Raw genomic sequence first — 12,041 nt, forward strand, 5'->3', positions numbered from 1 at the left:
TTCTTTAACATCAGGAGGCACAAGTAACCATTCATAGATAGGACAACGCACCACAAGGACTCTTCTTCGAAATGGTTCCAATGGAAATGGAACACTGTGTGAAGTTCCACTGTGTAAAGCTGTGTGTGTGTGTGTGTGTGTGTGTGTGTGTGTGTGTGTGTGTGTGTGTTCAGAGAAGCCTGTTGGAATGCTTCTCACACACTCTTGGCAACTAGCATCCCTAATCACTAAGAATGTGTCTCTTAAAAAGCGTTATGCAACACCACCAGCCGAAGTACAGCAGAGAAATAGTTCACAACGGCAATTATCATTTAACGAAGATTGCCGCACCTCAAAGGCTTGGAGTCAGGGGGGAATATTAGGCCACTACACCTAATCCACACCAATAGACATTTTCTCCCCTATAGATTTTCAGCCTCTGATTTCTGTACTGTAAAACAAGTGTACAGAATGTTTTGATAATGACATACTCACAATGTTTTGATAATGGCATACTCACAATGTTTTGATAATGGCATACACACAATGTTTTGATAATGGCATACTCACAATGTTTTGATAATGGCATACTCACAATGTTTTGATAGCATGCATGCACATAAAATCAATCCTCATTATTTTCCCTCGTTCATCCTTTTAATTAACCGTTTCTGTTACACTGAAACATTACATTTTCAGCGTTAAAAGCTCCTCCATGGGTGACACATGCTGAGAACAAAGGGCCACCATGAAGTTCCACATGTGGTGTGTCCCCATCAGCCAGTGCAGGAGTGCAGCTTCTCAGAGACAGGCCACACCTCAACATCCAATCAGTGCTTTTTGGCATCAAGGTGCCAAGGAGGTTGCCACCCTCGTGTCTGTGTTCAGGGTCAGAAGATGGCACTTTCAACACTAGAGCCTAATGACAAAAATAAACTTTTCTTACACAAAAACACACACTGACACAGGCACACACACACACACACACACACACACAGTAGTCAAAAACAAAATCTTCCAAAAACTGCTGTTCATGCGAAAGCCTACATGAAAATTGGCAAGAACACCTAAAAAATGAACACTGGTGAAAATATGTGGCACACTCCCACCGCCCATCCATAACGTCTCACGAACCAAGAACCCAGCAGAGCTGTAACAATAGTACGACGCGTTTTAATAAACACACGTGACGACATCATGAGCCCATCTCTCTCTATCTCTCCCTATCTCTCTCTCTCTCTCTCTCAACCTTAACTTCAACCCAAAATCAAGCGCTTGTTTACACATCAGTTTTCACTGTGAGGGACAAAAAAATAAGCCCTAATCAAATTCATTATATCGGAGATGCATTTCTGGTTGGGTTATCATAATCATAAACAAGGCGAGCGACCAAGGCTTTTAATGCTCTCACCCGCGTAGCCAATGGGAGACCAGAGACCTCTGCACATTGCAATGAACAAAAGAATAACACCGCTCGGGAACAATAGACTATAGAGCGTAGTTCAATCCATAATCTGGGCTCTCTCTTTTGTCAATTCGCTAAAAGGATACATCACTCCACAGCCCAAAATTTTTTAATTGTAGTACAGAATGGTTGGATAGAGGTATGGTAATTGATATTTGCATTAACTGGACAGAAGTAGGATCTACTGTATGTTTATACATACCTTTGTGAATTAACCACTCGGTATCTAAGCATGTCGTGAATGTGCGAACAGAGTGTTAAAAAATGAGCAGTTTGTCGCGAGCCGAGAATCTTCTTCAGTTTTAAGGTTTACATACACATATTATTTTAACTGGGTAAATCATTTTTACGAATATCTCAAACGTTCTACCTATTTGTAGTAAGCTCCACTCACCCTGTGTCGAGCGCCTTCAAGAGTCACTTTCCACAAATCAATAGCTCCCCGTGTAAGGTGGCTGTTAATAGAATAAGCATCTTGTGGGGCTCGGTCCAATACCCCTAGTTCAACAATTCACCAGAACTCATTCATGGTCCTCGTCGAATGCCCAACCATTGAGGAGCAACGATCCATCTGTCGTACTGAAGCGTCACTTGTTGTTCCCTTCACTTAACCAGCGGAGAACCACGCGAAATTACAGTCTATCAAAAGAATAACAATCGATTTTAACAATCAGTCGGGGTTTCCCTTTTGTTTTGATCAGTTCCCACGTTTAATACAGTTGAACATCACACGCCATTTCTTGTTTATGAGCTATGTTGTCCATGGTGCCCATAAGACTCTATTGTGAGCTTCAGCGCTTGCCTTGGACCAAACCATTTCCGGAGAGAATGGGGCGACGCTAGAACGCCAAATGCATTGGTTGTAGCGAGGAGGAGGAGGTGGAGGAGGAGGATGATGTTCAAGTCGATTAGCAGTCATGCTGTGATCATCGCTTGGGCACCTAAACAAAAGACATTACTCCAAACGGCAATCACAAGATACAATCATAATCATATTTTAGTTGTTGTATAAAACTGTGAATAGGGCCCATGTTGTTGAGAGTTCTGCGACCCCAGGTGACTTAAGTCATCAGGCTATTACCCGGGTCATACCTGGCCAAAGCAGGATGGGTCCAAAGAGGCTCCGAGCAGTTATGACTACTCAGCTCACTTTTCCACACATACTTGGTCTCCGGCGGCTGGCGCTGTCTAGTGCTGAAACTAGTACGCATGTAGAGAAACAACATCAGCAACATGTGTTCAGATTAAAATGAACAGACCGGACGATAAAAAAGAACACAGACCATGTTCAGGTGATCAAAATGAACAGACCCCCCCCCCCTCCCCCCACGAAAGAAGAAAGAGGGGGGGGGGGGGGGGTACCTTATGCCGAGTGCTTTATTATTTATTATTTGTATAAATCTATAACTTATATTCTTACAATAGTGTGTTCCTGAGTCGGCTTGTACCCTACAGGTTTTATTCAGAATGCTTGTGCTCATGAACATAACTTCTCACGTTAGACATTTAGACATTTTTTCAATGAGAGATTTTCGTGCTAGACTTGAGGTTCAAAGACACCATTTAATATCCCTTGTCCTTAGGCTACACATTCCAGAAATAACCTTGTCTGACCAGAAGGAGCTGACTTGAAAAGGTAATTTCTAAAAGGTTTTCAAAAGGCTCCAAAGAAGTGTTTGAAATAATACACGTAATGTTTATGACATGGGAATGACTGAAGATCGGGTTTTTGTTTGTATGCCAGCTCTGTGAGCTACTCCTAGTGTCTATTTAGATGGGGATGGATGATATGTCACCAGTAAATCTTATGCAGAGAGAGGGCATGCACACTGTCCATACAACATCTCTCTCTTTCTCTCTTTCTCTCTCTCTCACACACACACACACTCCCTCTCTCTCTCTCTATCTCTCTTTCTCTCTCTCCCTCTCTCTCTCTCTCTCACACACACACACACACACACACACACACACACTGCTTTTCAAATATAACTTTTTATGATACAAATGTTGGGCTGTGTATATAGGCTCTGGCTATGGCTGTTTTAGTAGGCATACAGCTTAGTTTATTCCCATGAATGCAATTCTCAGTGAAACAGAACATGGTGTACAATGTGTCTCCTGCTACTATTTAGTCCAAATAGGACGACATTTCCCCCTAGTGGTCATATCATAGCAGTACATCTCAATCTGAAAAATAATCAAGTATTGCTGCCATCTTATTTGGTAGTTGGTTTTTAAGAGAATCTGGAATGCAGATCATTGGATGAGACAATTCTATAGGTCGGAGGATACTGCAAAGCATCATAACAGTCTGGTAGTAGGGAATAGACCACTGATCTCCGATCCACTATTCTTATTCGGCCTATGGAATGGTAAACTGTAGGATAGACCCACGGTTTGGTTAGGTCATGCGCAATTCTGCCTCTGATGTTGGATTAATTTTCGGTGCTGCTCTGCCTTTAAGAGGCTTCGGGCTGTCATCGCGCATCTGTGCCGCTGGAGGAGGGCGAGTTCTGCATCCCCCTTGAGCAGGTACGCCTGTGTCATTTCAGATCCCTCGAAAAATACACGGTCTTAACTCAAATGCGTCAAAATTACGACTGACTACAGTGACATATTTTTCTTCCTCCTTTATAGATGTGCGTTGCTCTGTGAACGGCGAGAATAAGGAAGACAAAATGGAAGACAAATTGGGCAAAGGACTCACTGCGGGGAAAGTCGCCAGTAATGTGCAGAAAAAATTAACGCGAGCACAGGAAAAGGTAAGAGAAGAAATAGTACACTAAGGCTGTATTTCTTCAGGGTAAAAACAACTATAAACAAAACATATTCCTTGTGTCACTGGGGTTAAATCGACTCTATTTATTCTTGATGCTGTGTGTGATCATGATGGATGCTCGTAAGCGATCCGTCGGTTCTCGTGTAAACCTGTCACGACTGCATCGTCTGTTTCTCGAAGCCTCTCTATATGATTATGTCTTTTAAAATCCTCAACCATCATATTGCCGTTTGTGAGTATTATATGACAGTGGTGTAATTAGAAAAACAGTTTCACCAAAACACACAATAAAAATATTTATAAGCATTTGTAGCCGTTTGTTTGGAATAGGCCTGGAATAGCCCTATGAATCCCGAGAACCCTCAATTGAACAGAGGGGGCGATAGCCTTCCGGAGTCAGTGACACGCAGGGGCATAAAGCCAGGCCTATTTGAAAACACATGAGAGTAGAGTATTGTAGGATATAAAACAAACACGTTTGGTTCGTAAATCGAATCGTTGCTGTACTTACCAATATTGCGTCCACATCTGGGGACATTTAGAGGCAATGCCCTGAGCTAATAAGCCAAACATGCTCTGTAATAAAGAGATCTTAACATAAATGCTCATGGCAACACTTTGCATTGATTTTTTTAATTTACATCACATCACATCAATTTGTTTTAATTTCCAAGCAATTCCAACAGAATATCACATCAATTTAACACTATATTTGTTGTTGCAAGTGAATAGGCTATGTGATGAAATTGTTAGGTGAAATAAAAAGTTAGTAAAGCAAACTCAATTAAATTCCACATTCAAAATGTATTGTTTTTTCTGGTGATGATACTATGGCAGGACAGTCTACTAGGAGAAAATGAGGGAGGGGAGAGGGAGGATTTTTAGATCAGGAAGTTAGATTAACGTAACCATTCTTTGTAGCTCGTATGGATTTAACAGCCAACGGCTGAGATCTGTCAGTCAAATGATAACACTCTAACCAGGAGATCATCATATGAGCAGCCTCCTCTCACATGGCAATGTAATACCTTATATGCACAGACATAACAGGAATTACATAGAATGTAATGTAGGTTGTTTTCCTACTATGTAAAGCGACCTTGGGTTTGAGAAAGACGCAATATAAAATAAACTTATTATTATTTTATTATTATAACAAGACCTATTGCTGGCTCACACGTTACTGTAATATTGAAAAACAACACAAATTATCAACTAAAAAATAACACCATGAGGTCAAACCTGCACAAGACATTTGTCAAGACATCATGAATTATAATGGAAGAGTTCAGATGCAAAACCCTCCAAATCCCTCAGACCACTTTTCTTTCAAAGTAGCTTTTTTTCATCAGGCTCCTAAACGTTTTTGCCTACAAATCAATATTTCAGACCAGACAAAGAGTGTTTTTTAGCCAGTTTTGAAGCAAAATTATTTAAATAACGTATACTATGTAGAGCATTCACTCACCATTGTTATGTCGGTTTTGATGGAGGTGCATGTAATGGCTTTTGCATGTAATAATAATAATAATAATGAGTTTTATATAGCACCTTTCTAGAATTTCAAGGTTGCTTTACAAGAAGGGGGTGGTAGTAAGTGTGTGTGTGTGTTCGTGTGTGTGTGTGTGTGTGTGTGTGCGCGCAGGAGCGTTGGATGGGATGATGAGAATAATTAGAGGCCGAAGGCCTCAGTGAAAAGGTGTGCTTTGAAGTGTTTTTTGAACAGGCCCACAGAAAAGGCACAGCGGATGTGAGGGGGAAGCTGGTTCCAAAGAGTTGGGGCAGACACACAAAAGGCCCTGTCCCCAAAGGTCTTATGTCTGGTGGGGGTTGTAGCCAGCTGGTCCTTGTTGGAGGACCGGAGGAACTGCAGAGGGGTGTAGGGGTGGAGTAGGTCAGAAGGGTATTCAGGCGCCAGAGCATGGAGGGACTTGTTTTAGATTAGATTAGATTCATCTTTATTGTCTTGTGCAGAGTACAAGTACAGAGACAACGAAATGCAGTTTGTGTCTAACCAGAAGTGCAAAAAAGCAGAAAAAGTGCAATGTGATATAGAAAGAAGGTGGTGCATAGACAGGACAAAAGATATAGTGCAGTGTAGACAGTAGTATACAGTTGTTTTCAGAAGGTGGTTTAGAGTAGTATAAATTAAATATACGTAAGTATGTGCAGTGTATTAGCAGTAACCTTATAAGAGCAGAATAAATATGGCTATGTAATATGAACAATAAACAACATGTACAGATATGTGCAATGTAGTGGCAGTACTATTATAGTAGTAGTAATAACAATATAGATATATGCAGTGTATTAACAGAATATATTACAGAAACACTGAATAAATATGGATATTTATTATGAACCTTATAAACATATATGTACAGCTATGTGCAGTGTGGTAACAGTACCATTGTACTGCAGAAACAGTAACATTATAATAGTATTAAGAATAAGTGTATGTGCAGGATGAAGAGCAGAAGAATATGGCTATGTATAAGTGTAATTACATTATGTACATTTGTAAATAAATAGACACTATGGATGGGATAGGGTAGTGCAGTTGTGGGGGGAGGCTGGGGGATGTCTGCCTCCTTGTTGTCCCTGTCAAGGCTGCCATGGTCGTGGACACCTCAACAGGCACAGGCAAGGAGGCATCAGGCGGGGGCGGTGATGGGGGCTTAGTTCTTTGGATGTCACCGGAAAACAGAGCTAGAGTTTAGTAGGGTGACAGCCGCAGGAAAGAAGCTTCCTCTGAACCTGCTGGTTCGGATGTGGAGAGACCTGTAACGCCTCCCGGAGGGGAGTGGGGTGAACAGTCTGTGGTTGGGGTGAGAACAGTCTTTGATATTGCTGCGCGCCTTACGCAAGCATCGCTTGCCCTGGGTGGCCTCGATGGAGGGGAGTGAGGAACCGGTGATGCGTTGGGCAGTTTTCACCACCCTCTGCAGTGCTTTCCGGTCATTGGCAGAGCAGTTGCCATACTGTTACACAGTTGGTGAGGATGCTCTCGATGGTGCAGTGGTAGAAGTTCACCAGGATCTGAGGAGACAGATGGACCTTCTTTAGTCTTCTCAGAAAGAAGAGACACTGGTGAGCCTTTTTGATCAGGGTAGAGGTGTTGAGGGTCCAAGAGAGGTCCTCAGAGATGTGGACTTGTAGGTGAGAAGCAGAATTTTGTAAATAATGCGGAACTTGACTGAACTCTTCAATTGTGTAAAACATTGTATCTTATATAGCATTAGATTGAAGGAAGAGGGGTGGACAAATGGTGAATTGGGTGAATATTTTTAAGGCAGTTGAATTAAGAATCAGACTGGAAGGTGCCTTTTTCTAAGTCACTGATAGAGGTTGTTTTGATAAAAATAGTACATACGCAAAGGCCTGTGATCAATTGATAATAATGGATAATAATAGTGGCTTGTTTACTTGGTGATATGTTCCTGGTATGGGGCTACTTGGATGAGTGCTTTAGAAGACCTAGACTCATGCAATGGTTCAATAAAGGGGCTTTAAACATCACAGATCTCTGTCTCTCTCTCTCGGTCTGTCTGTCTGTATGTCTCTCTCTCTCTCAAATCAAATGATGCTTTATTGGCATGAATGAATAAAATAATTTCCAAAGGTATATAACATGTTAATCAACTTTACATTCATATTGGTATAAAAATAAAATTAAATAATGAAAGGAATAAATCAAATAAAAGGATAAATGGTAATGCTACTAAAAGAACAATAATAACTTCAGCAATAGTGCTCTCTCTCTCTCTCTCTCTCTCTCTCTCTCTCTCTCTCTCTCTCAAACACAAACTTTTTGTCAGTCCTTCACATTTGGAGTGAAGATCCCACACCTGTGTTATGTTTTAAATCATTATTTTCTCCAAGCATATTCTCAAAAATGTGAGTGTGTGTGTCCAGGTGCTGCAGAAGCTGGGAAAAGCAGATGAGACGAAGGATGTGGCGTTTGAGGAAGGTGTCATCAACTTCAACAAACAGCTGGTGAGGAACTGGAAAACTAGCACTCACTCTTCACCCTGTCCTGCATCACACACCTGGGACCCTATTCTGAACCACACACCTGGGAGCCACACACCTGGGACCCTACTCCACACCACACACCTGGGACCCTACTCCACACCACACACCAGGGACCCTACTCCACACCACACACCTGGGACACACAGCTGACTGTGCAGCATTACTGTACATGAGCAAGGGCGTAGGTTTGGTAGGAACACCCCCCCCCCCCCCCCCACACACACACACACACAAAACAAAATAAGTTGCATTTGTATTTACACTGTGACAAAGTGGAGCAAAATAAATAATAATACATTTTTGGCACCCAACATTCATTTTCCACATTTTTATATTCAGTAGGCCAGTACTTTCTATTACCTTATTTTTCTTTACTGCATTTTCCTGCTAGTTGCTAGTTTGAATGGCTGGATATTTTGCCTATTTACAGGAGGCTACACCAAGCGTCTGCTGCAACAATTGGCTTCCACTGTTATCAACTGAACTGGCTACACCAGATGTGATAGAGGCACTTATGTTTTTAAAAAAATGTAGACCAGTCTTCTAAAACTATTTTTTACGCTCTGTGAATGGACTGCTTCACTTTGCGGACTTTGTGTAGCCAGGGCCTAATGCATGGCAGATACAGCCCAGAGGAAGATGCTGCCTCCATGCATGGTGAAAAAGCTTTGGATGTCTCTTTTCTTTTTTGTTGCCATAGCTGTTTTACAAAGCACAAAAGGGGGAAAATATGCATGCTGAAGGGCAAAGGCAATTCTAATCAGTTTTACCCTTTCCTGGGGTATGTACTGGCAGATCGCCCTGAAAACCTGCTTGCCTCCCCTGTTTCTGCCATAACATGACAAGTAGCCTATGCTTTGACACTTTCATGCGAGCGTCAGGTGAATCCCCTTCCGTTTCAATCAGTCAAATGATACTGTAGCGTGTCTAAACTGGTTGTCCTGGAGACAGAACACCTTATGAGGACACATCGGAATGAATACATTTGTTAATTTTTAGCAGACACTTTTAATCAAACTGAGTTACATTTGTCAATTATATTAAAAGGGATTACATTACATTGTCATTGGAGCTACTTGGGGTTAAGTGGCTTGCTTCAAGGGCACAATGGTGGAAGCCGGGAGGTGGAAACCTTCAATTTTTCCATTTTCCAACAACTGCATACTAGCCCAACTCCTTAACCACTGCATTACCACGGCAACACATTTTTGTTTAGATTCATACAGTTAATCTCTGTTTCATTCACATACCGCTGGAACACATAGCTGATTCTATAACAAGTCTACACTGGATCTGTTATGTACTGGTTCCTCTCATGTACTGCCCTCTCTCTTACCTTCTCTTACCCTCCTACCCCACATAACCCTCAGACAGATAGCTGGTCTTGTGTCCCGTGTCTCGTAAATTCCTCCTCTCATGCTGACTCATGCTGTGTTTGTATCTGCCAGGCCGAGGGGACCAAGCTGCAGAGAGACTTGAGAGCCTACCTTGCAGCAGTGAAAGGTAGGAACACACTGTGTGAAAGAGAAAGTGTGTGTGTGCGTGTGTTAGTGTGACTGTGTGTAGTAGGTTAAATAAATCGGTTACTTTTTCAGGAAAATGCCCAAAATTCTCTGATTCTCTGCAGCTTTTTAAACTTATTTTCACTTATTTACACTTCTTTGACAGTAAACTAAACACATGTTCATTAAGAGAATAATTGACAGAGTAATCAATAATGAAAATAATTGTTAGTTGCAGCCCCAGCAGTTATGTTTGTTTGTGTGTGCATACAGTATGTGTGTTTGTGTGAGGAAGACAGAGAGAGAGTGTATGTGAAATAAAACTTTATCAGTTCTCGGAAAGACGGCAAGAGGTAGTGAAAATGTAGAAACAGATTGAGCTGTGTGTATCTGTACTGCAGTATTAGAGTTATTCTGGATAAAAGCCTCCGTTAAATGAAAGGTGCTCTAAGCGATGTTGGGTAATACCACTTCTGTTGGCGTGCAAACAAAACAGAGAGTTAGCTCGCTATTCCCTCCCGTGCAATTGACACTCTCCTAAACGTGCATCTCGTCGTGATTGGCTGGAACAGTGTTTTTACGGTCCAGGCTGGACCAAGTTTTTTTGTTGCCATTTTTGGAGCCTGGGCTGTTCACAGAGGCATTTTTTTTACAGTGTATTCAGGGCACAGGCAGCTAGTGGATGGTGAGACAATGTTTGCTGTATGTGACAAAAAATGTTTTAGCTTAGAAACCGCCTAACATCGCATAGAGCACCTGTTCTCCCTACAGTGTGTGTGTACAGTATATCTGCACTAGAGTATTACAGTTATTCTGGATAAAAGCCTCCAATAAGTGAATGAATGTAAATAACTGAGTGTGTTTGTCTGCAGCCATGCACGAGTCCTCCAAACGCCTGCAGGAGTGTTTGGCAGACATGTACGATGACAACTGGTACGACAAGGACGACGTGGACTCCATTGTAGAGGTCAGCATCAATTGGAACGTTGTGTGGTGTGTGTGTGTGTGTGTGTGTGTGTGTGTGTGTGTGTATGTGTGTGTGTGAAAGCGTGTGTGTGTGTTTATATGCAAGTTAGCAACTTGCGATGTTAGGTAAATGATGTTGTTATTTTATTTAGTGTAGAATTATTTTTACATTTTTTGTACATTTTGTTTCACCTTCCCATGCAACGCTTCAGGAAAAAGTCCATCAATAACTTTTATGTTCACATCTCCGAGTGTTCACATGCTGGCCTGACAATATGTGTGTGATGTGTGACTTTATCTCAAAGTGACTCCCCAGTGGAAGATGAGTGTTAAGCGAGCTGGGTTTGGCAGAGGTAAAATTAGAGTGTAGTGTAGATACAGTAGCCTAGCTGGCATAGCAGCCATAGTGGAATTGAAGATACTAGAGGCACAAGTGCTATCTGAAGTCATTCCAGGACTGATATGATTAGGGCGTCTGGTGCCAGATCGAACCTGCCAGCAGGTTTCATACACCCCAACAAATCTCATTCCAACAAATCTGACCCATATGAGTCTGACACCCCTATTCTAGACCTAATGTCAGTAGCATCGCATACAGTATGGTTCATTTATGTTCTGTAATTAACAGGAGTAGATACATTATATAAATTAAGTAAATTACATCACTACATGTTGATGCTGCAGGTCATAATTGAAGCGGTCACAAATATACATCATTAATTGAGAAGACAAAATTTCAACACTTAACTCGTTAGTCTTATACTTATGGTTTGTTTATTAACTAATGCTGTTTAGTGTAAAGATTTAGAGACAGAGCTTCCTCTGGTATACTTGTTTGTGGAGCACAACATAGTGTGTAGTTTGCATACAGTTTATTTGACAGAAGTGATTGTAGTTGTAGTCGTGGTTGGAGCAGATACTTACCCAGTTGCTGTAGTTTTATGGTAGTGTTACAGATGTCTTGTTTTGGTCATGTATTTTATTGAAGGTGGGTTTCGCAAACATTAACATTTCAATTGATTTGAATGGAAGTGCTAATATGTTTTATTCTTACTCTGACCTGGCACGAGTGAACGTTACTGACATTTTGTTATTTACCTAAATAATGCAGCACTTCAAGCACACAATAATTTCCTGAACATTTTCAAAGACACCATGGTACCAGACCAAATTGGCACAGATATGCCAACTCACACACATTCCCTATATGTATACAACAATAGTTCACCCCCTCTTTTCTCTTTGCAGGATTCAGATCTCCTATGGACAGATTTCCATCAGAAGCTGGTGGACCACGCCCTGATCTCCATGGATA

General features: G+C 41.5%; 1 protein-coding gene across 2 annotated transcripts in view; it reads left to right on the plus strand.

Moving 5' to 3' along the window:
* Positions 1–4,090: 4,090 nt before the first annotated feature.
* The window catches only part of bin1a (bridging integrator 1a), a 27,848-nt gene continuing 19,897 nt past the window's right edge, over positions 4,091–12,041 (plus strand). For both annotated transcript variants that reach the window (XM_076264134.1, XM_076264135.1), the window contains exons 1-5: positions 4,091–4,206; positions 8,139–8,219; positions 9,707–9,761; positions 10,633–10,727; positions 11,975–12,041. The exon at positions 11,975–12,041 is cut by the window's right edge and continues 29 nt beyond it. In XM_076264134.1, the coding sequence (XP_076120249.1) occupies positions 4,123–4,206; positions 8,139–8,219; positions 9,707–9,761; positions 10,633–10,727; positions 11,975–12,041 (382 nt within the window). In that variant the 5' untranslated portion in view covers positions 4,091–4,122. The remainder of the gene's footprint in view (positions 4,207–8,138; positions 8,220–9,706; positions 9,762–10,632; positions 10,728–11,974) is intronic.

This window comes from Alosa pseudoharengus, unplaced genomic scaffold, assembly GCF_046254945.1.
Source record: "Alosa pseudoharengus isolate Yale_2024_CS ecotype anadromous, Long Island Sound unplaced genomic scaffold, YU_APseudo_1.1 YU_APseudo_1.1_scf_3, whole genome shotgun sequence".
Lineage (NCBI taxonomy): Eukaryota > Metazoa > Chordata > Actinopteri > Clupeiformes > Clupeidae > Alosa > Alosa pseudoharengus.